The 26,062-nt window shown below is 38.4% G+C and overlaps 1 protein-coding gene across 1 annotated transcript; it reads right to left on the bottom strand. All coding sequences in view use genetic code 11, as the record gives it.

Annotated features, from left to right (window-relative positions):
* Positions 1-822: 822 nt before the first annotated feature.
* Positions 823-18,702, bottom strand: EGR_02463 (hypothetical protein; the record flags this gene model as incomplete). The annotated part of the gene is made up of 9 exons (XM_024491712.1): positions 823-958; positions 3,224-3,380; positions 3,689-3,769; positions 4,359-4,672; positions 7,470-7,618; positions 9,618-9,877; positions 10,269-10,527; positions 11,552-11,649; positions 18,513-18,702. 9 exons carry the CDS (start codon positions 18,700-18,702, stop codon positions 823-825), a joined length of 1,644 nt encoding a protein of 547 aa, XP_024353863.1.
* Positions 18,703-26,062: the final 7,360 nt, after the last annotated feature.

Below are 26,062 nucleotides of genomic sequence, written 5' to 3'. Positions count from 1 at the left end.
CCCATTAGCCCTGACGCATTTTCATTTCTACTGGTTTTTGACTTTAGAACTCTTAATGCATCACACCAGTCTGGGCGCGAATAAACGCTCACTCCAGTAGATAGTCCAGGCTTTTTCGCTATCCGAAGGGAAGTCCTCTTTAAATACATTAATGTTTTCTTTACTGACTTGGGAATTCAGACAATGGCGAACATTCGAGGTACTGGGAAAGCCAGTTTGGGTGTGTCTGCTATTGAAGCATGGTGGAAATGCGCTTTTAAGTTGGGTAAACACGAACGAAACACACGCAACGGACTGCAAGTCAGTATTTCTGCATGCAAAGCTTGTGCGGTGAAGCTTTTGTTTGCCCAAAAAGTCAACAAACCAACCCAATTATTTCTGACATCAAACAAATCTTCATACGTGCAATAAAGCAACGCACGTAAAGTGGAAATATCTCGGGCAATATATGTTTGGGTGGAAAAATAGGGACGGTTATTTTCATGAGCATCCTTTTACATCCTGGGAGAGTAAGAAGCAAGTTTAGTTGAGGTGTATAAACAGAAATGTAGTCAGTAATTGGCTAATGGACGTCTTAGTAAATAAATTAGTCGATCCTTATCCATTGGTTCACTAGGAAGGAGTTCTCACAAATTGAACAAAATAAAGTTTGCGGACTTTGGCCAGCCCGATGCAGGTGCATTGAGTTTACCTCTCCAGTAAGCATCACTTTGCGTTACTGAGCCATTTAAGAACGCCGAAATTTACTAACACCTGCTAACGATGAAAATTTTCTTCGATTTACAGCAGATACTATAGTCGTGCGACGTTGGGCTGATTGCCTCAAATGCAGCGTTGATGTCCCAGGTGGACAGGATTCAGGCGCCAACAAGTACGCTGAAGGTCACAGGGGAAGTGCAGAGGCATGCCGAGACTTGCCCTGCCGACGTCCATGCCCGTGCCCTCCGTATGTGTGGGTCTACATATTAGTGGGTCAATTGGCTATCTGAGTACAACACACTCCTCCCATTTTTAGCCGCTGAAATGGGTAAAGTATGGAAGGAAAGAGGTCCCTTCATTGAGACCACCATGGTAACTAAGTTTGGACCCTAGGCCAAGATATGCAAAATTAGGGAGTGTAGTCGATAAAGCTACAAAATTAGCTTAGAAGGGGAAGTCACCTCCAAATTTTATGCAACCTACTTACATTAACATTTCGACCCAGGCGTCACTCAAGATGGCCACAATTTCTTCCTCTGAGAAAATTCACTGGGCTATTTGTGCGTTGATGAGATAAAAACTGGTGTTCTGATATTCTATCGAGATAACGGGTGACGAATTGACAAATCGACTGCTTCTCAAGGCGAAAATAGGCACAATGTCTTTGAAGAATTTTGGCTGTTACAGTGACTAGCCGAAGTCTTAGCCCATACTTTTGCCTAGACCTCAACGAAAAGAACAAAAAAGCCCCTTTTAATAAATAATGCACAACTCCTTTATTGCTGACATCGAGTTGCAAGTGGCGAAAAACAAAATAAAGTAGTCTCTCCCTCATATAATTGCGATGATGTATGAGCGGTTGCCACTTTTCTGTGGAAGTTGAGCACAAGAGCTGTCGGAATTTAGAGGCATTCACTTGTACTTTCCATAAAGGAGAAGGTATATGTTAATGCTGAAATGTAAAAATAAGAAGCTGTGAGGTATAACCTGGTGTAGTAAATAAAGGCGGGCAAATTAAAGATTACTGGTAAGATCGGTGCAAAGATGTAAGAAAACAGACTTTACAAATAGATCTTGAAAAATAGCTAGCAAAAAAATATTTCCTAAGGTTCCCATCTTTTTATGGGTGATGATTAATTAAACGCATCTGAAAGAGTTTTGTATAAGTATGAGACAAACAAACTGGTCTTTTCGTAATCTTAGTAAGTAAAACAGAAAGTCATTCGATTGAATCACAAAAAATTCACTAATAAGCAGATGAATACAAGTTTATCTGTTACTTTGAGTAACGATAGTACGATTTTACTAACACCCCTGTCGAAGCAAAGTGGATCAAATGGGACCGAACGAGGCCCCAAGGCGGCATTAGGACACAGTAGTTCAGTCGAGCTTTCAATAATCGTGAAGTCGAAAAACTTCTGCAACTACTCATTATTTATAGAGTAAGGTTGTGGGCTAATAATATTATGCTGAAAAGATTCTTTGAATTATATGGAAGTGGCTGTTCTCTTAACTGTACACAATATCAACTGCTATTTATAATGGTTAATACAAATGGAACCTAAATATAACTCGAAAACTCAGTGAAACGTATTCATGAATGTGGTAGCATTTTACCAAGTTCAAATTTTTACATTTTAATACACTTTTTGGGCATTTTACAAGAAGATGCAGCAATGTCAGGAAGCTGGAGGATCTGGGAAGCGCTTTGCTGAAGGACTTCGTTTATCGTCGAGTAGCATGAATTGCCCGTTTAAATCTTGATGGGAATGAATACTAAAGTTAAAAACATTACACCTAATAGATGTAGAAAAATGAAAAACTCGGAAGAAATGCTGCACCAACGCAAGAAGTACGCTCTCCTTTCCCACTGTCGGCAAGGGAGGGTTGCATTCAGGAGGCACACAAGCCACTTCCCTACGACTGATCTGTTGGAGAGTTGACTAATACTCTCCTACCAAGATGCTAGGAAGAGAGCCAACTATAATTATGCATGAGCAAGATATGGACACGTCGGAGAGGTGAATTGGAAAAGTCCTGTAGCACATTCGCATTCCGACATGGGAGTGTGACGACGCTTAGAAGGCACGGAAAAGACCCGCGATGACTCAAGACGCGCCGAAAGCGGTTAGTCATAGGCCACGCTGTTGTACACCAGCGAGAAAAAAAACAAGCTCCAAATTGTTTGCGTGTGCTACGATGGTACCAGGTGGGGATGAGGCTGTCTCGCGTGCAGTTCTTTTTTTCTACCCCGTTTTTTTCATTTGACTGACTAATTAACTTATTGGAATCCCATTCTTGTATCCATTACAAATTACCATTACTATGTAGGTCACAGCAGATACAAAGTACATACTTGAAGGAAATGCTTATAACTCAATGAAACATATGAAGCGCTTTCGATTGAGTTAACACAAAAACTTAGTAACTGCTTTGGGTGGTGGGTTGATAAAGAAGTCACACTTTCTATTGAAGTAAAATAAGTACAACTATAAAGTTAAGCTAATGATAATTTCCAACATACGCGGTGAGCACAAAAGCGAGAGCGAGGATGAGGGCTCCCATGTGAAACACAAAGCCGGCATTCATAAAAACCGTCGTAGCAAACAGTGCTGGCAACGCAGTCGAGCCGATGAACGAACCCAGCGCATCGGCGAAGCCAACAAGTGCATACAGGAGACCTTGACGATTAAAAGCAAGTATGGCAGAAGCGAATAACCGCTTTAAGTATAATAAGTAACTGAAATAAACAACTGTTCGCTTTGCATTTAAAAGAAGTTTAGTTCAATAATGCAAGTTAGGCTTTGATAGGGATTTCATAAAAAGTCATTTATGTGCAAAGAGTTGTTTGAATTCGACTTCCCACTGGGATTGATAAATTGCATAAATAACAGAAGACAAATTCTCTTATCCGAACTCCGAGGACTTACTTGCTGTATTGTTGTGGATTAGGAAAAAACAACTTCTGACCTTTCTTGACTTGACTTACCTTGCACTTCACACGTTACCAAACCCGATAGAAGAGCTCGTGCGAGAGGTCCATAAAACTGGAAGGCGTTCAAAGTCATGCCTGAACATATAAAACAAAAGGGAATAAATGATGAAGGAACACAAAAATAACAAAGGCTAACATAGGAGTCCATGATCACTTTTGACTTGGAAAGTGGGCACTAAATATCTTCCTGAGAATTTGGTTTAAACACCGCTCAGGGTGCACTAATAAGGTGAATTCGAACTACGGTAATCTGAGACAAAGCGGTCCCCTTGTCACCCAGTTACTCAAATCATTGCCAATCAAGATTAAATGATGCTAAAAGCCATTTTGTACTAAATGCACTCATCGTTGCCACCTTAACTCATTAGGGGAAGAGGGAAGTATGTACGGAGTGATAAGTTATAGTTGTGAAGACACGAATTTACTCGTTAATTATAATTAGAAAGTTGCACATTCAGCGACTTGTGCTGCTTTTCTTTTGTGATTATCTTCGCTGCTTGCTAAAAGCGAACTAGCATCATCGTGACATAAAACCTGGTTTCTTACTCGTAATCGACGATAGTTTAAACGATAAAATTTTATCTAACCTGTTCAATATATGAAAGAGTTCGAATAACAAGCAACAATGTTGGATAGAGTATAATCAGGAGGAGAGTAACCTTACCAATGAAGAGCAGAACGAAACATGTGGGTTTGCTGAAGTTACTCGAGAGCCCGTAGAAGAACCGACTCACAGCCATGACAAGGAAGATGCCGCCAAGGCTGAAAAGTATGATGCGCCGAGCCTCTAGGATCTTTACTTTCTTCTCAGCGGCAACTTCGGCGCCAGTGAGACATAGGACGTCACCCTCGCTGGTGGACGCTTTGGACGTCTCGAGTGCCGGGGCGTTTGGTGTGGCCAGTCTGGGCTGCAAGTAGAACATGTTGAAAAGCACGAAGAGGCCAGAAGCAATTGAACACCCGATGGTTCGTAGCCCACTGAAACAAAAGGTGAATGACTTCGAAAATAGGATCGCTGATCATTACTAGGTACATCGCTAAGTGCGCATTTAAGATCACAAATTGATTAGACATACTTGAATTTGAATATGTTAAACTGACTTCCAGTGAATAAATTGAGGACGGTAGCATTGGTGCCTGCTATGCAAATGTAACAATAATGATGTTCCGCATTTTTAAACATTGAAAAGTGAATGCATGTTCGTCGGAAATATACTTGCCTCATTTACGAACAGAAAAATCTTCAAATTCCATTAAGGTCTAGTATTGCACCATTTGGTAAGGGTTCACACCTTAACACAGATTTCTCATACTCTCAGAGGGGTGCTGGAGAATATTCTAATCTCCTACCGTCTTTCTGTGTGTTCTCTGAGTGCAGTGCAAGTGGAATGAAGAATGAGGGGAAAGATGTACAGAAAGAGGAGCATAATTCCTGTTTCCTATTACCTATCCTCCAGAAATAGCAATCTTAACAAGGTTGGAAGACGGCATAATGCATGCTATGTACTGAAATGGTTTGAAATAGGTATAAAACATATTAAGGCATGTGTACTTTGAAGATAACAGGATACCAGGTTTTATATTTCAGTTCCGTATTTATTAAATCATTTTTATTTATTATTAATGGCGTGTACTGCAGAGGAGCCTTTATCTTATTTTGACTTATAACTTATTCATAGCAGTTTGGAAGTAAAATTAACAGGTAATTTCTTCCTTCAAAAGTATTTTGACTTGAGAAGCCGCCTTTGCTTAATAGGATCCTAGATTTGCCGGCGCAATTTCTGGATTGCTTTCATATTCATATTGGTATTCGTATTATTAAAAATCAACTCAAAACTCACCTATCTTTGAGATACATGAAAAAATGACAATTGAAAGCCAAAGATGCGCACATTAATGGCGGGACAGCGACGGAACTCGTTACCTCCTCTTCCCTATATCTAACACAGAAGCGGGAAATAATCTACCGAGCACATGATTAGACAGAAGTCGGTATTTTAGCCTGCATTTTTATATCTTATTAGAGGCAATTAGCTGTAATCTCGCAAATGCCATTGGTGACAACAGCTAAATATATTGGGATGGAAATGTAAATGTTTGAGGGCGTCAAAATATTCCTATTTATTTATTTGGGGGCTTTGGCTGAAAATAAGTTCATCCGATTTAGAAGGCACCAAAATCAGCCACTTGGAAATCATAAAGGCGGTCGCAATTGCAAAATGCGTCCAAACTCTAGTTCTTACAGATGGGATTTACTTGAAAGGCGAAGGAATATGTAGGAATGCGGATACATTCTGAATATCATAATGAAAGCAACAGAACATTAGAAGCCATATCAACTGAACCGCAGTAAGTGACCCTCTGTAAATGTACGACTGCCATCATCATTTTCCGTTGCGTATTTACTTACGTCTAAGATTAGGCTTTTTAGAAAGACCACTGCCAGAGATAAGAAAGTGAACAAACACTATAGGCTGACGAAGTAGTTTCATTTTACCTTTTATGACGCAATAAAATAACTACAGAAGAGCTTTCTTGTGAAACAAATAATTCTCCGTTATTATCAGGAATGAGCCGTAGTGAATTAATCTTTGAGTGATGTCTCACTAGAGTCACTCGATTGGCTTAAACCATTTCTGTACGGTAAGTTCTACTACCGCACATTGTCAGTCCTCAAAAGTCCTTACAGTGTATTTGATGAGAGACTATCTTCTGCAGCTTTGGAATCTAGTTAAATTCGGCTCAGAAAACACTACATGGAGTGATGTTTTAAAATAAGGGTGAAGCAGCGTAGACCACACTAAAATACACCACTTTGATAGTGACACATTACTTCACAACCTGTGTAAAACATGCTACTTTGCAAGTCCTTGCAAGTTACGACAAGCTATTGTTGAAAGAAGCACCCAAAAAACCCACAAAACCTTCTGATCAAGTGACAGGTTGAGAGCTGCGTCACCTTCTCTCCTGCTGCACCCACCACCCACCATTGTCTTGCAGTAGAGGCACTCCTGTGTCTAGTCTTCATTTGATCATTAAAGTAAATTCCCATCTTTTTCAAATTCCAATTGCCCGTTAAACAAAAGTACCAACATGAGCATGACATTTAGAAAAGAGACATACTTTATTTAGATTCCATGAAACCCCTTTGTAGTCTTATTTTTTCCCATCAGTAACGATTTGTGATCATGTTTTTAAAAATATATGCTTTGTGGGGATTTGTAAATGAGGCACACCAGAAGCTGTGCAGATCCAATTGACAAAGGTCATCGTTTCGAGTGAAAAGGAGCTAGCATGAAAATTCCCAAGTAAACAAGAATAAGTGGGCAGATGAATATGAAGGGAATCGAATTTATCCAAAAAATTAATTACTTCATCGAGTGAAACTATATGGGTAGGCAAATCCCTATGATTCACTTAGGTGTAGCTAAACTTTCACTGAAAACTTACGTCTTGTGGCTTCGCGGGTATGACCAAGAAATTATGAAATGTATATTCAGGTAAACGAGACCATGACCGCTTCAGCAAACTCGCGTTATCGCGCAGACCGATTCGCTGAGAGTGAATTAGGGTGACGGTAGTAACAAAGTAACTAGCAAATATATCTGTGGCTCAGATTTAATCAATTCCCGAAATGGTGGAATAAATGTGATCATTACATGATTATTTATAATGAGTATTTATGCATCTCATCAAATGCAAAAAACATAAATGAATCAGTGCACGGAACAATCCTACAATCGCCTGACTTCAGTTAGTCACTAAAACCACTTACATGGCCAATCCGACTTGTGAAATTGTCATTGTGAAAGGATTGCCGATAAAGTAGAGATTGAGGATGGGAATGTCGGTCATTGCAACCATACCAGCGAGCAAATTTGCGATGATCTCTATGATTATTGGCACTGTCACAAAGGCGAACGCCTAATAAGCATAAAAAGATATATTTAAGTGAAATATCATCTAAGAACAATGAAGTACATGTGTTCTCAAAGCTTCAGTGATTTGGAGAATCATTCCAGTATGTTTTGCCAACTTTTTCGACTTGCTTAGATGCTAAGCTGCAGAGGATGAAGTCACTAAACAGAGAGAAAGGTATGCGATTAAAAACTAACTCTAGCTATATTTCCGCCTCTGCTGGAAAGCCTAGCTGATTTAATAAGTTCACAAATAATCTTTACAAATTACCCAACTAGAGCCTACTTCACTTTTCACATTAAAAGAACCCTGTGCTCACCCTATATACCATAAGAAAGCTCTCACTGAATTCGCCCATTTTAATCTACCTTCATGCCTCCAACAGTTTTATCATTGATAATTGAAAAAGGATGCGCCTAGGACGTTTTTTATACCATTACGTAGAAAGGGATTTTGATACCCCTTCTGTACTGCAATGCATTATGGATGGGTGAAAATATTGTTGAAGTTAATGCGATAAAGTTCTAATTCCCATGCATTCACCAATTTTAACCTCACACAATCAGTACTAATAAATTCATCATTGACTAACTTCTTTTCAAACATGTATGCAAGGCTCTACCTCACTGCTTTCGAGTCTACACTCCAAATTACGCCTTTAATGACATATGAGAACGCCTTGCGGCTACTTTAAACTGTCACACTAACCTTGGTCGAATCTGCGTAGCCATCTTCATATGCAATGGAAACTTTTCTTCTCTCAAATAAACTTTTTGAATAGCATCCTGTGCAAAACAGCCTGGCAAGTGCACACAGCTGTGATAGGCTATTTATGCAGCAGAAATGTAATTCTTTTCAATCCCCACCAGGGAGAGTTATAATCTGTTTACCTTAAAGCTGAAATACTTTCGACAATCAGCACCTGCAGACCTGATACGATGTAAATTGTACAATAGCTTTACCTCCTGCCTGGTGTCTTTTTTAGCTTTGTGTGTTGCAACGGCTCGACAATCCACCTTTTTACCTAAATCATTTAGAAGCCCAAGGTTTATGCACTATTTAACAGTGCTTAAAACGAAAAAAGACAGAGTTTTATAATCTGATTTATTCATATAAAGTAATCTTCTTCTTTAAAAATGTCCCATTTGGCAATAGGACTTTTTACTTTATTGACCCCGAGCAGTAGCACCTGTAGACCTTCATTGGGAAATAAATGAATCAAATGACTAACAATGTACACCAGTTTGGTTGCGAATTAAAGTGAACTAAAGAAGCAGGTAGATTTGGTGTGAATTACAACATGAGTCCGCTTTAAACTTACTTGAAAAGGGATGCACCTCTTTATTTCTAGAGGGAAAAAATAACATCAAGGAGAAGTTTCAAGGTGGTAAGTTGGTACATTTTCCTGGAATGCCCTCCACACTCTTGTAATTTTGGATTTCTTTAAATTGGTTTATTTTGTAACTACGAAAAATCTGATTTGCATAGTTTTTGCAGCTGTATCACACGAATCGAGGGAAATGAATACATTCGTGGGAGGAGGTTTTAATACCAGCCATTTCTAAGCATGTTTGGAGCTTGGAAATACATTTACCCTCTTATTTTCCTTCATAGGTTAGATGGAATTGCACGAAAACCCTCAATATTTGCTAATTAAAAGACGCACTTGCGATGTCATAAATAGAGGGAGCAATCCTTTTACAGTCGTGATCAAAATACAATGATTTACTCTTTGAAACAGATTTAGTGCGGAGATGCAAAACAAAAAATACGTTTTGATGTAGTTAACAATTGCACTTCTTTCATACATCTAGGATTTTCCAAATGACTTTGGCGCATATTCATTCAGTCGGCAAAGTGTTTGTCACTTGTCAGGCCGATCATTTATTTCAGATTTATTCATAATTAATTCGTACCATATCTCAATCTAGACTTATCCATTATTTTGTTAACTAAACGCTACAGAGTGAATAGTTTCGGAACTACATCCATTCCCCCTTCTCACCTGCCTGAGAGCAAGGCAGCAGGACCTCTTTGGCAGAGGGCTGGAGGGATTTGGAGAGTTGTCCGTGCTCGCAGGGGAGACAGAGAGGAGCTTTCTTCTTGACTCCTGGTCAAACTCCTGAGACTTCCCCTCTTTGACCGCCGGATTGTACCATAGATCTCGGGTGTTGGGTAGGAACACTGACAACACCGCGTTGATGCCCGTCAAGACGAGGACCACCCAACCAGAGAAGACAAATCCAAATTTTTGAATGACAGGTCCTGGAAAAAAACAGACTAGTGAATTATTTAATTTGGGCGAGTGAATGTAAGAGGCAATTTCTTGACAAAACTGCTAGTGTAAGACCGAAATAGGTATTTTACTCGCTGTGCCATACAGGATTTAATGGGTTGAATAGTGCTACTTTTGGGCGAAATGAGCATGAAGATGAAGGGGGCATGTTGTAGATGTTCCACATTTCAAAAGGTTATAAAAGATTCCGCTTAAAAATCGCTTCAAAGTGAAGCATGCATTTTAAGTTATTAGAATAGGCAATTGATATGATGGCAGACCTATTAAAATGTATAAGCAAAATCATTTATACACCACTTGAACTGACCCAGTCAGTAATTTCATAGTGAAATTGTTTTCGCATGCATACATGGTACTCACCTATGGCGATTGTGCCAACGGACAGGGTGATACCCGTGCAGCCCTCGAAAAGGGCGATGAAGGAGAGACGCTCAGAGGCCATTGAGGACTGCACTGTCGTTACGGACTTCGGCTCACACTTCTCCAAAATAGATCTGGTTCGACGCCTCTCGAGAGGCGGAGGTGGAGTTTCGCTGTCTATGGGCTGTGGCACAACTGATAGCCGCCGTTCCATGATCTCCGCTTTCTGTTCCGTCAAATCCACAATGCATACGTAGAGCTGTAATTACATTTCATAGAAGGAGGGAGAGCAGTTACTACATGGTTCCTTACAGGTATCAGCATAGATCTGCATATTCCTGATTGGTCCATTTAGTGGAAGTTTGGGCAAACTTTGAACAATTGGTATTATTAAACTGTTTTATTTAAAAGCCTGACTTAGCATGCTTTGAGGGTGGAAGAAAGTCTTTCGAATTAAATGCAAGGATATTTATGACGAAATTTGAATCAAAAGAAATCAAGCTAATTTCGATTAATGCAGCATTGCCTGATTTCCTCATGTAATCCAAATCGAATTCGAATGACATTCTTAAGGTCCAAATAATTAGACAATTCTGGCCGAATTTACGAATTTGTGAGGGCTCAAAAAACAATTTTGGTGAATATTCAAATCACTAAAGTTAACACAACTTTGAAGAAATTTCGAGGCACTAATGTTATCCATGGTGAAATCCCATTACCAAGATAGAGTAAACCTTGTCACTGTAACGTGTGCGGAGCCAAATTACGTGTTGACTCTGTGAATATCAACTTATCCCTTTTTTGATAGTTTAAGTCTCCTCTCTACAACGATACGGCTATGTAACGATAAATATTTAAAAATTAATCCGTCCCTTCATTTTACATTTAGATTATTTTAGAATTCTTGGATGTCTAGGATAAAGTGGGAACTGGTAAAGCCTGGTAGGCATGAGAAAGTGCGGCTCTTTAGCTCACTTTAGTGAATACCAGGATGAATGACGTTACCACAAGTGCCCATCTCATGTCTTGGCATGCTTTTTGTCTTGCTTTATTCGTGGTGTCAGGCGCAGAATTGATAGCCCTTGACTAGAGAAGCACACCCTTAAATTCCCGACTTTATTTTCGCTTGCCAAATGTGAATCAGCTCATCACTTGATGACCCAATTCACACGAACTTACGACATCACTTTTGCCAAATTTTTAGTGAATAATGCGGGTAAATTTGCGACAAAATAAGTCCTGTAGTAACAACATGAGATACTGATGTACCCGCATTGTGTTACCTGAGTCATTATGCCGTAGAGACCGTTTCCTAGAATACTGGATGGAAGCGTTGCAAAGATCAGAATCCATAGAGGCAGATTGAGAAGCATAACAAGAGCTAAAAAAGAGGTAAGTTGATTTGTCTAAGTTCTTATTAGGCACACTACAGTCTACATGAAGCTACTGAAATCCTTTAGATAACTCTATCGAGCTCTCTATACCATTAATGAACCCATTTAAATAGCTATTTATCCGGAATATCGTTAGTACTTTTCGCCGCATTTATACGCCTAGACCTTGCATAACACTTCAATATGTAATTAAAAGTTAATAACCGAGAAAAATCCAAGAAATCGCAACGAAAGTGGTTAAGATTGAAGCTGAATCTTTCCTAAAACATGCTTAACTAAAACACCGCAAACTGTTTAATCACTATATTGGTGTAACGTATGATTCCCCTAGGAGTCTATCAACATTCCACAAGTGAGCTCCAGTTGTTAGGTGCTTTTAAAACATTGTTTTGATTGCCCTTTACCACCACAGTGAAAGTAAAATTATATGGGCTAATCCAATGGGAAATACGCATTTGCCTTATCCCGTATTATTGTCTAATTTGTTCAGGTTTACTCTGGTTGGGTGAAGTTGTTCAACGAAAAGTCCAGGAGCGGTAATGGTATGCAGGGAAGAAAATAATGCCAAGAGGAAGTAAGGATCACTGAAGCTTGATAGACGTATTTCGGATCTTCGCAAAGCCAAGCAACAAGTTAGTTTTACGAGCACCACTGTAAGTTAAGTGATTTACATGAATTTTTCTTGAAGTAGGTTTTCACAACATTCATGTTCCCTTCACTAAAATTAACTACTTTATAGGACAAAGCATGTATAACTACAGCAAAAGGCAAATAACTGCGACATCATTTCAAACAAACATTTCCGGTCCCCTTCTTTGAGACCTTATTTACCTTTCCAATATTTTGGAAGTCAAGTCCTTCATCGTAACTTTATTTAAATTCTACGCATTCCCCAAAATACCGTGTTTTCATCGCTTGAATAAGGTTAGTGTCTTGCACTTTATTGTCAGAATACGGGCAAAAAATGCTCGTTGCAACTTGTCATTGTCAATGAAAGTTGTTGATGCAAAATAAGGAGCTTTTTTAAAACCAAGCATTTTGACTTTGCTATTCTTGATTGTTGACTCCACTAAGACGGTATACCAAGTACAAAAAACTTAACGACTAATAATGGGTTTTGCCAGTTTAGCGCAGCACCTCCCATGGTGCTATTCAAACAATTTATTAGCGACTAATCTGTAGCATTTTCAGTGTTGTTGTTTAAGTGGAAAGAATTTAAAGTTGGATAGCATGTCTTTGATTTTTGCCAGGAGAGTTATAGGCGATAAAGACAGCCATTAAGTTGAAGGACAACAAAGAAGAAAGTTACCGCACTAAATCAGATAGGACAAACAATGTTTTCAGCACAAAGTCTTTATTTTGGTATCAACACGGTGTCCACCATCGAAAGTTTAAACTTATGAGCTTTATTTTCTGAATCCACTTTCAGTCGTGGGAAGTATTGGTGAGGTAAATAAGCAAACCCTTTTTATCGTCCAAGTTGAAAACATTCCTCAATCATTAATAAATACATACATATTAAAAAGATTTGTTCATGCGAGAATTAACTGGGAAATCCAATTGGGATAAAGAAAAGAGCAATAGAGTTGAATGACACCTTTACGCTGCCTCGGGACACCTTTTAGGTGTGTGCAATGAAATAATGAGGTCTCGTGACGTTACAGGCGGACTTTGGTTTTTTTTATTTCAGTCGACTCTACGCCGAGGCGCCACAACAGATCCGCAAATTACAAACAAATAGCCACTTGGTCATTGCGATTTTGGCTGATTGTCAAGGGTTAAAGATTTGTAAATGTGTCAACCATTGTAGTCAAAATAGGCATTTTTTTTAATAAACAATTTATAAGCAGACCCCTTGCCCCAGAGAGGCCTGTTTATCTGGTTTAAAGGGACAAAATTGCATTGAATCCACAGGTGGAATGCTGCATTCACTGCAGGGCGATTATCTAGGATAATTTTTTTGAGCTTATTGCTAAGCTACACCATCGTTCCTCGCTAAATTCTTATTTATCGAGAAATAATGCTGAATTAGCAGTAATGTTGCATTAAAAGCATAAGTGTGATTTATAAACACGTGTGGTATGTGACGTTTAAGTCAAAAATGCTTTCCTCAACTAGATCAGTTTGGTCTTGAAAAGCCGAGGTTGTTCCAACGGATTTGCTTATTCATCCACTAAACAAGCACTCTAAACTTGCTTCCAATTAATGATTCATTAATGAATGATTGAATTGAGATCATGGAGTTCATTAACTTTATTTCTCTTGACTCGCCTCCTTGTGAGTTTAACCGCTCTGTATCTCAACAAGAATAAAGAGCCGGAATCTACAAGTACAAACAACTTGTTTCATTAAGTGTGCCTTAGAAGAAGTTTATTAAATGACAGTGAGAAGTTAGTCAAAATAAGGAAATCAGCCCAGTTTTACTCAAGATGAGCATTGAAGTTACTTACCACCTGTTTTAAAAATGTAACCATTCTGGGCAAAGTGTCTGCCAAACCATGTGGCATTTACCCACTCCAAGGAAAGTTTTCACCACTTATGTTAATATTAGTTCATGCATCTTTTGATACTTATGCGATTTTATCTGTACAGTTCGCCCACAATTTTATAAAAGGTGCTACTTGTGGTTCTGAATCATTTGCTGCCGTGTAGAAAAAGAAATAACCTAAACAATTTCAAAGAATGACTGGAGGTAAAAATTACACATTACAGTCAGAGTGAAGGCGCTGATAAGGAGAAGGCCATTTTGAGAAAACAGTGCTAACTTCTACTTCTAAATACACTCCACCATCGGGTATTTGGTTTCATGTTTAAAAATGAACCCCTTTGCATTAGCAAGGCTTGATATTGTGGCGGAGGAATTACATTCTCTTTCTTGGATGATGACCATGCATATCGATTCATGTCAGTGAGTGGAGGCAAAAGCTGATACGCCTGAGCACTGGAGGGAAACAAGTTTTGTCGTGTCAAGCGCATATCCTACCGAGTGTAGAGCAAACTTTTATTTTTAGCACGATGTGCCTTCTTGAGATATTCGGTTAGTTTAAACCAGCTAGTTGGAAACGATTGTTCGAAATTCCGCATTAATTGCCCTCGATACAGTATGTCAGTGGCCTCACATTTACGTGCCTTATCTTCATCATTTTATCCAACCGCTCAGCACCGTGGAGGCGTGGTCATTACATTTTTGCTACTTCCTAGTGTGCCTCTAGTATCTGGTCGAATTAATATTGGTAATGAATGGTTTATTCTTCCAAACTAGTTTTTAATAGACAATAGTGACAATGATTTTATGAGTAAAGTAGTTTGGTAAGAAAAATCTTGAACGAATCCCGATCAACACATGCATATCAAGTCTTCATTCAATTTTAGCAGAGCACATGAATAGCCTACCATTCGCGGTGTCTCTTCAAGTGGAGGAATTATAAGAACAGAAGGTGTTTCTGTTGATTACTAATAATAGCTATCCAGCGCAACCTAGACTTATACACGGGAAAGAATTCCAAACCCATTTTCAGGTAGACAATTTAACGAATCTCTGTGATAGCACTAGAAAGTTCGCAACAAAATATGGAAAAATTCTGCTGATTGGGGGTTACAACATTGTTATAGTTAAGCTTATAAACTATTTCCAATGTCTAAACAGAGGATGTTTATTCATGAGTGTCAAATATGAATCGGATCTCCATCAAAGAGTCACATAAACGATTGGCGAAAATAAACTAGGAATTTTAAACCAAGCTTTTTGCTTTTTGAGACCGTGCTATGATTTGTTATAAAAATAGGGGTTATTTTGCTTTTAAGTGAATGTATCATTGTATCACAGACTGTGGAAGGTATATGAGATTTCAGTCTCGAAAAAGGCAGTTCGAAACCGCCAAAACCACCGTGTCACAGGCACAAGCTTAATGTGAAGAGAAGACCCATTCCTGACTAGTAAATCAGCTATTTGCAAATTTAAAGCAGCCAAATACTAGTTTAGGCGGATGAATTAAACCATATGTCGCCTTAACTTTTCCGCACCTCATCGAGTGATATTGAAGTGGGTTGGCAATCTTTAAAGCATTGCTGACTCGAAAGCATTTCCTAATCTAAACAACTGCAAATAATATTAAAAAAAAATCTGCAGTTGCATATTTTGATTTCTTAAAGAACAACTGCTTTCGGATAATGGTTTCAAGCGGCCACCTTCGCAATTATGTACCACTACTTGTAATGTGCACCATTCAAACTTTAAAGTTAGGGCGTAGCTACAAAAAGCACCATAGTGCTCACAAGATGGCATAAGTGAACTTGCCTGAAATGACTGATTCCGCGAATTGGACATAATGCAGTGCGTCTCAAGCACAGTGCAATTTTAGGCATCCGTTGGCGTAATGAATCAAGGCAACGAATCCTGAGCATAAGTCTTAATTGCGTGTGAAATTTAACATACCGCTTACATTGGACATACGAATTATTTTGTAACTCTTATGGAAGTGTTTGGCTGGGTCAAGTAACCTGTATTTTCATTTGCAAGTCAACAGCCTGGTTAGCCTAGGTATACGCCTTTCCCTCTTATCTCCCTGCTTGATCTATCCCAACTATGTGCATACTCTAAGCCACAAAAACTTGGGCTGGGTCTTAGTTGTTACAAATTAGCTTGATAAATTGTGCTCACCTACCCAAATCCCACTTATTTTGTCGAAAAATTACTTATTTGCTTATAGATAGGGGAAATTGTGGAATAACACTTATCCTTTAGTATCTTTGACTCACCAAACAGAGGAGGTTAGACACCCACTTCTGCGTGAGTTCAAGCGCTTTGGTTTTCCTATGAGGTGTCCGTAAATCTCGACTGCATGGGATAAATAACTTTGTCGTGACAAATTTTTCTATTCTTGCTGACGTAGGACCCATACATAACCCGAATCTTGTTTATTAGTAAGATCATCTACTTAAGAACACATTAACTTCAAAAATATCTTTGAGTTCAGGTATAGTTCAGTTTGTAATCAGTTGGAAAGTAAATCCAGTTATTTATAAAGTTTTACCTTTTGAAAGTTATATCCATCTCCTACCTTCTTACCTTACTGTAAAATACTGTAAAAAAGATAGAAATGACCCGGATCTACCATTATTTTCATTTAGAGCTTCAAATCAAATTAGGTGAGTGTGTCTGGCTTAAAGTGTAGGCCAAATTACGGCCGATGACTTAAATGCGTTTAGGTTAATTTCTAATTTGGATTCTACTTCTTAGTTAAGACGTTATATTTTTGAGGACCTACAATCTTTTTGGTAATATGGACTGGGTCCTGTGATTGCTGCAATTTCAAATTCATTCATCCTTTAACCAAATAAAGACAGATAGCGCATTTGGCTACCGGAGACTGGAACCAACGCCGGCCTTAGTCCAGCCCTGAACGTGTAGGAAAAAAGCGAACCTCCAGATGCTTTGCTTTGGGGCATATAAACGAGTTGTACGCCAGAAATTCACTATCCAGAACCCTAGAAATGTCATCATCAACTCTAGGTTATTTACGCAGTAAAACTTTAGATCAAGCTTTGGATCACACTTGGGATGCATTTTTTAGATTAGCTCATTAGGATCTTCTATTTTCGCAAAAATATGGGTCGAAATGGGGTGTAGAGAGACAAATAAATGCTTGCAATTATTTATGTTCCAATGATTCATATTTACCAAAAAGCAAAACAAATGTGTGATTATCCAAGGATACCAGCAACCCCAAAACCGCTCCATATTCTTTGTACGATTAGGACTTAATTGTTAGGTGAGTTTCAATTTCTTTAGACACCTCTTGGAAAACCGAATAGTTATGTCACTTATCCGGAATTCGCTCGAGACATTCCTTTACTCCTAGGGGGATGGTCATACTCATTCACTTGAATAAGCATTGAGATGTAGTCGCATAACCTCTCAATACTTATTTCTCTAGTGCTTACACGGTTGACTTTTGAACTGGCAGTACCTGATTACGACAATATGGTTGTAGAAGATATTCAAAGTGCAGTATTTTAGACTAGCTACGTCCACGTTGCCAGATGAAAGCTATCTAATAGATTCAAAGTTATTCGCTCTTAAAATATCCAAGGGACAATTATGGTTTGATGCTCACTGATGTGTATTCATTTTGCTTTTTGAATGTACGGAAATATTTGATATTGTAATACTTTTAAATTAATATCTTTTAAATCCGTAGCCATTTCCGTATTTATGCAGATGTTTTCAGCATGTCTTCGGACTTTTCTACTTTGGCTGATTTTAGCAGAGGGTGCTGAGAACATACAAAGGGAAAGTGAGGACATCTCAGCAGAGTACATTTTACTTCATTAAGTTCACTGGGTCGTGAAACCTGTTACGCCCCATGATTGTGAACTTGACATCTAATAGTGCATTTGAATATTGGTGGGCGATAAATAATTACTACCGATAACTGAAATATTGGATAAAGTCAACAATAAATCTTGGTAATTAATTTCCAAATCATGACAACATGTCAAGAAATTATGGATCTAGTTAACAGAATTTGACTGTATTTACGACAAAAAGAATATCATCTTGGGAACGAAATTTCGGTTGTCTAATGTTGGCTGGAATAGAATAAAAAAGCGGTTCTACAAAGTTTTATTTTCAAATAAGTTTAGTTTAAAAAATGTTAACCCTAAATTATTGTGCGACTTCACACAAGAATCCCAACAGATATAATCACACTTAGCACTGGATCACCAAAGACGTTTCACTCTGCTTTCGCCATTTTTGAGTGAAAGCACAAATCCATTAATATTTACCAGTCGCTGGAAAGTGAACATTCAATAAGAAGAAGGCCTTACAAGTGCACATTGAACTTACCGTTAAGCACCGCTTCGATGGCGAAGCCGGTATACGCAATGAGGAGGCCGCACTTGCGACCAAACCGATCCGAGATGAAGCCCAAGGGAACGATGGTGAAGAGGCCGACGATGCCACTGACGAAACTCATGGTCGTGGCGACGAATGCAGATTGCGACTGAACCCACTGCTCCCTCGCCGTCTTATCCATACCGTCGAATCGTGACCTGCAAGAGACCAAGCAATTTGGGGTGATCAGAATTTCGGTCTTATCAGTTGAGGACCTTCGCCTCTCCTGGGAATAGAGGGTAGGTAGTTTAGGTGCCGTATACGCACAAGTATGTCGAACATATCACTATTCATAAAGTGTCGTGGGTTTAAGCAAACGGTGATGCATCCTGATGGTCCGAAAAGTAAGCAATTACTGTACTTACGACGATTGAATGGTCTTTTATCCATCATTATAGCCCCAATGTAAAATATCAAGTAGCTGATCCCAAAGGTCTGGGAAATTCACATCGGATATCAAGTTACCTTAATGAATTCTCCACCAATTCAGAAACAGCAATGCCATACACCAGTGAAGTGAATCTGGGATTTCGCAAAAATTTAAGATGCAACTACAGCCGTTGTAAAGCATAATTTTGGCAAGGGGAGATTTAAAAAATGCTTAGTTTAGAAGGATTTTCCGGTTATGCCGTACTGAGCATGCGTTAAAACACGTTCCAACTCGATGATCTTAGAGTAATGCTCCAGAGTTTCAACTATCGTGAATTCAGGTAATGAACCATGCAAATGCATTTGGTCTCTTAATTTCGAGAATTACCAGCCCTATAAACCGAGTACTAACTTAGAACCATTTTACTTTGAAGAATAACGATTGTGACACCTTTTTGTCATACTTTAAGCCTCAAGAAACTGACTAGAATAAAGTGATAGATTTAGATTTCGGCATTCTTTATTTATCGGCATCAATGCAATAAGAAAATCATAATGAGAGCATAAAACCCATATATGGTGTGCGGAATCGACAGCTGTGCCCATAAACTGTACTAAGATTGGTACTTAAGTCATCTTTATGCTTCATCGGCATATATCGTCACGGGTAGATTTCAGGACAATGAACAAACAGCGATCTGTAATCCATCCAGCCTGGACTTGAAGTCGACTAAAAAACACTTGGCATAGTGGTGAGCGTACTCGGTAAACTATTGCATATTCCTAGATTGTGCGATACAGCAATGATAACTGATTTGCTATGGTGTCCTTCTAGCCCCAAGTTGCATAGTGACCCATTGAAGCAGAGACCTACAAACACATTTTTTTATTTCCACCTAGCTATTAAAATTACAGCATATATTTAAGGGATTTGTAAAATGTTTGCCTCCTAGTTCAAAGCGAATGTAAGTATGGTTTCGATAGCTTAACATCCTTTAATCCCTTCTCTTTTCTGCATACCGACGTGTGGCTATTGTCTTCAGAGTCGTTAAGACTAACACCATCTTCCGATTCGTTTCAGTTAAAATAATCGGAACGACGTTAAAACTTGGGAGGATGACGCTGTCACCAAATCCGAGTTTATACGCCCTTTTCTAACATGCGTGTACTTTGCGTCGCACCGGTCCTCACCCAAGGGCATGCATTTCGTCGGATTTTTGGTAGACGCCACCCACCCTACTGCTTACACTATTGTTGCATAATGTAGGGCATTTACCTCTTATCTTAATAAAAATACTAAAATATCACTATTCTGGTTAGAATATCACTGAAGTTGGATTCAGTAAAAGGAATTTTCGGCTTTATAATTTAACTCCGTGTCGATACTACAATCAAAATCTCACTTTTTAACCAATGCAGTCCAGCATTATTAATGATGTAGCTAGATGGAAAAAAGGGTGACATATTGCGTCATCAGTAAAAAAATTTGAAATATGATATTTTGAGGTCCCTTATTGTAAGACATGACGCGATCGTATGCAACTTAACCACTAGAAACTACAACGGTAAAATTGAAAGTCTGCTTGAAGCATCTGCATAGTTTAAATGAAAAACGTTGAAATTGCTACAGAAATAAAACGGAATCTATCGTTTATTATGCTGAGAGAAGTAAAAACAAAAGGTTCTTGTTGAATAACTATTAAGGTAATTTGCCCAAATATTTGTAGAAGGGAGAAACACTAATTTTGAGACTGGTGAATTCGTTACTTTTCCAAAGTGTTCTGTTTTGACTAACAGGGAAACGACAAATTTTTGGGCCTGAGCTAGGAAAAACTGATACCTCGGCGCTGTCAACAATTACACATTAACAAATTGCGATTATGATTTTCGGTGAGAATCACATGATCTGGGATATGTAGTCATAAAAGTGGACGAAGTGACGCTATGTGTAAAGCAATCGTATCGACTAAGACAGCAACCGTTTTAGCGCAAACAGTTGTTGACCACTTTTCAACCAACATGTTTAAGAGAGTAGAAAATAGTAGCTGATTTTGGTGATTAGAAGATAACTACTGGAGGCGTTTAAAGCCTTATGGAAGTCAGCATAATTTTAAAAAGTGAAAACAGTAAAGATAGTTTTTTAGTCACCGAAAGAGCAGGCTACTTTCACGACATCATTATCGCCGCCGTCAATTGCTTGAGTTGTGGTGTCGCCAGCACAATGCAAAATTCACATGCAACTAAAGTAGACAGGTGTTGAAACGTAGAAGGACGCAAGAACCTACTTCTAATTTATCAATGGAAGTTACATCGACTTAATATTTGATGTATACCAAGCTTCTAGTCACAGTTTAAACCAAAAAACGGAAACTCTACCAATTGCAGGAAAAACCAACTGGAATGGACTAGCCCCCGGTATTGATAAAGCCAAAGTATTAAGCACATACGGCCATCATTTATGTGAGTTACTGGTTAACATTGTTTTAGAGAACTTGGATTGATATGTATCGGGAAATTTGTTATCCAAAATGGGTGTTATGTGGCTGTAAGAGCTTTGTGTCTCGAGTACGAATTTTATGCATTTCAATCGCTCTCATCAAACCGTCACTGTTACGCAACACTTCGAAATCGAGAAAACTCGATCGTTTAGTTTACCTGCAACACTTCTGTTAACGTTATTGGTACTTTTCTTCAGACTCTACCTTCAGAAGTTTATTGTTCGCAATGGCATTGCTATTGAATAGGAGAGATTCTGGTTTGAGCTGCTAAGTAAATACTAAAGCAACCGGTATCACTGCGCATAGATCACGCTTTTGGCCTACATTACCACTTTTAAAATAGCATATATATGGTTCGGGTAATAAATTAAAAAACTCTTTAGAAGTGTGTTTAGCACATTCATCAATTTGAAACTTCTTAAAAAAACCAATATCTGTGATCTAGAATCTAAGTAAAGTTGCGCTGAAAAGGTTTGTAGTTTTCCATCCAGTATGAGCACTCATATACGGGCATTAAAAACCTTTCAAGGCCCTTATAGAATTATCAGGGCACGTGATGGAAGTGTTATTGGTTTTACTAACAAAAGGAAACCAAACAAAGTAAAACTAGATTTCATCATGGCAATGCTTACTATTTCCATTGGAGGTGATAGGAATCACTTAAAAAACTCTACTTGAGAACCAACTTGAAATGCACTTTAGGTGAGGAAATCAACCTCAATTACTAATACTTAGATTGCCTTGATACAAATAGCAAAAATGACGTATTCAAAATAGCCTAGGTGAGTGCTTTATTATCGGTACTCCAAGCCCATATTGTTCAAACAACATCATACACAACTACTAACCAACTAAACCAGCCTTTGATTTCGCGCAGTTAAACCGCTGACGATAATTTGCTGAATAGTTGTTAAGATACGCTTAATAGTTGGCCTTGCTTCTTAACCCCAGTGCCGTAGTAACCTATGCTTTGTCCAAATACAGGGTTTGTGTATAGCATTTCGTATAACTGTGTTTGCTCAATGAAATTCTACCAATAGTTAGCTTAAAATCCACTTCTTTAAAAAATCAGCTGCCTTTAACCCCAAAATACCTGAAACTTCCAGTAATTTAATAAGCTAATATTTTACTTATTGACAAGTTAACATATTTCCCAAGTATGTTGAATATACAGCAGCACGCTTTGCATGAAGTCAAAACTGTTTTAGAAACCAAAAAGCATTTTTGTAAATTAGTTGCGTTAGACGAGGCCCACTACTTTGGACATGTCTATATAATGGCATTTATTGTGCCTTATAGAATGTCAAAGAACCTTTGTATGTTCATTGGGAAATAGTTTTAAATAAAGTGGCTGTACATCCCGTTGTTTTTTCCCAAGATGATAAGAAATGGCCAGTTGGGACAACAAACAAGGGTAGAAGTCCAAATTCTGTAAGTCGAATATAATTACTACTATTAAAAACAATTTCATTACACTACTTAACCTTAAGGAGTGGAACTAAATAAACTTTCGGAACACAAAAGCACGCAATCGCCTTTAATTAATCTAAGTAAGATGGTTTAAATCTTCATTCAAAAGGGCTAAAAATTAAACTGATTGAGTGCTGTATTATGTGTGCAAAATAAGGAGAGATGGATGCGCTTTTATGAAACACTGGCAGGCAATTCTCGCAAACTTTCCTGAATATTGCTGTGCTCGGAGTCAAACGCTGCTGTGTATAACTTTCGTTAAAAGTACAGCAAAATCAGCGGCATACACCACATCACAAACTTACTGGTTTGCCGTGCCTTGACAGAAATCTTCCCCTTCACCACATGGTGTTATCCCAGAAACCTTATTCAACCTTCAGGATTAAATTGGAAAATTTAGGTAACATAACAAGAAACCAATATAGAAATGACACGCATTAAGTGTGAATATAGGTGGACTTGGGGGAAATTTATTTTAAATTTGACACTATTGTAAACAGACGTATATAAAGTAGACAACACCAATACCTATATACCAGGTATTGCATTCTTGAAAATAGAATGCACGTTGCTGTGGCTGCTGTAAGTATCCCAATTATGAAGACCAGAGCGTAAATCGCCGACCTCTCCATTTGGTTATTTCTTCGCCTAAGCAACCTTGAGTTTATAAATCCTCTTTTTAAGTGCCTCTATAAACAGCATTGTTAAGGCGTTAAAACAATTTTGGGGAATTTTACCCAAAATAAGTCCTACAATAATATTGTATAAACAACAAAATTAAGCCGACAACTATATAAAATGATTTTTAGTGTGTACTGAAGGGGTTGATTGATCCTATTTGAATTAGCTCATTGAGGTGTCACCTTTTGGTTTTTGCATAGATAGGTAACCACAAATCCTGATCAAAACCCAAAAGCGCAACGTTATATAAGACTAATTGTAAGCTATCTTTGCAAACAGTGATATAACTCTGGGTTGAGTTTCAGCGAAAGGTTATTCTTCCGTTCTGAAGAGTTTTTAGCGCCCATAGTCTTTTCTGAAATCATAATATGTCAAAATACCATAGAAACACGTATACTGGTACTACCGTTTGTATTTCTGACGGCTATGCTACAGAATGGAAGTGGGATCCGCGGCGCCTGAAGTGCCCGCGTAGCTAGGCACGCAGTTGACCAAAATACCAAATCAACACAGTTTACTGAATGCCATTTAAGTTCAATATTGCTTCACACTTAATTATGAAACCACGTTATTTGTGCTAAGTGAGTGAGACATCTAAAATTGCTTCCTTGTTTTTAAACTGTGAGGTAATGGGAGATTTTAGTAGATGGAATTCTCTTTATCCTCTTTACCTTTTATGTAAGCTTCCATCTCGTATCTTTTACTATAACGCTTTGTCTATCCAAGTAGTGTGTGGTAGCTATTTACTTGCTCAATAGGATTTGCGATAAGTGATATATCAATTTCCATGAGGTAGTGATTGAGCTTTACTGGCAGCCCTTGATTCTAACCATTTACGAGGTGTCGGCTGTAATTTCACTAAGGAGTGTAGCACATAGCTGATTTGTCTATAACAACCAGTTAATGCAATTTTTATGCAGGGATGCAGTCAAATAGTCAAAAGTCAAGAATCATTAACTGATTGCTCCTTACCTATAAAAAATAACCTCAACTCTGTACACTGCAGTTTCGCTCTTCTACATTCATCATGTCTGAACGGGATTTTGCATCGCTTTGAATATTTCAATGCGTTTTGGACTAATTTCTTAATCCCTAATTATTTCACCATGTCTGTACTTCTCCCAAATGCCACCTAAGTTTTACTGGATTTCAGCTTATCCTTTTGCTCGGTAAAGCTTGCATTAGATTGGTGAAAAAACGCATGTCTAAATTCATCATTTCCGCAAATTCTCCAAGAAGAAAGCTAAGTTTTAAAAAATTGTATCTAAATTTATTCACATACGTCTCATGGTTTTGGCTTGCCACGGATTGAGAAATGCTCGTTTCCTTGTCTTACAAAGCTGACACTCACGCGCTTTAGTTGCCTCCCTTCAACGCTTTTAAATCCCGATTTGCTATTCCCAACATGTTAACTGGACATCCATTGGGCGTGAAGGGGGTCGCAAAGACGCAACTTTTGGTTGATTTACAGTGCAATTCGCTATAATTCATTGCCTCTCCTTTACATTCTCGTTTTTTACCTCACACTAGGAAGTTGATGATTATGCCTAATTTATAATTTATTTTTTTTTATGAACGTCGAGTGTGTAAATAGATAACTCAAGGGAAATAGCTGATCATGGTTCTGATTTAATCTGAAACCAAATGTTAGGTAATACAATGAGACTACCTTTTATATTCACCACATTCATGTGCTTTTTTGCAGGTTTGTTTTCGTCATTTCTGACCCAAATAGAACGACGTCGAACGGAAACAGCGAGCACATGAGGTCTGCATTTTGGCCAATTTGTTTGTACAAAATTTTCCAAAAAGCGTGTTTGGTGAACTTTAAACGCTCTTGTGACACACAATGCACACCTATTGTGCGAGTTGACCCTGCTACTGTTTACTTTTTATACACACTCACTGATTTCACCGGTTCCGTCGGACTTACAAATCTGTCAAAATAATGATTAACACCTGTGCCAGCAAGGCACTCCTTTCCCTGCAATTGTTAATCACGTAAACCCCTATTGGCAATAAGCATCTCTACATAGCAATGATTAGTCCTACTTTTGTTTGTTTAGTTTTGAAAACCCTACTAGTCTCAGTCTTGGAGGTTAATGAATGTGGCTTAACTATTAATCGGAATGCCGCATAAGTGGGGCAACTGTTTATTCTTCTGGCTCACCTGACACTCATCGCACAAATCTGGCAGCGAATACTTTATGAAGTTTCCTCAAACTCTCACTTGGGTATTTTCCACATATCCTATCTTTCATTTATTTATAGAGCGTCAACTAAATTGAAGATCTCTATAATTAAAACACCCACCAATATGATTTAGATCTTATCCCAGACAGGACTGGATTGTGCGTCTTAGCGATTCGTTGATCCACAGTCAGCAAGTCAATTTGCGGAAAATACCCATCATTTTCACTTCTATAAAAGGCCTACGAGGAATGTAAAAGTCAACTTCTTAAACCTGTTGCCTAAGGATTGCCT

Source organism: Echinococcus granulosus (genome assembly GCF_000524195.1).
Source record: "Echinococcus granulosus chromosome Unknown EG_S00011, whole genome shotgun sequence".
Taxonomy (NCBI): Eukaryota; Metazoa; Platyhelminthes; class Cestoda; order Cyclophyllidea; family Taeniidae; genus Echinococcus; species Echinococcus granulosus.
This window is presented reverse-complemented; position numbering and strand designations above follow the sequence as displayed.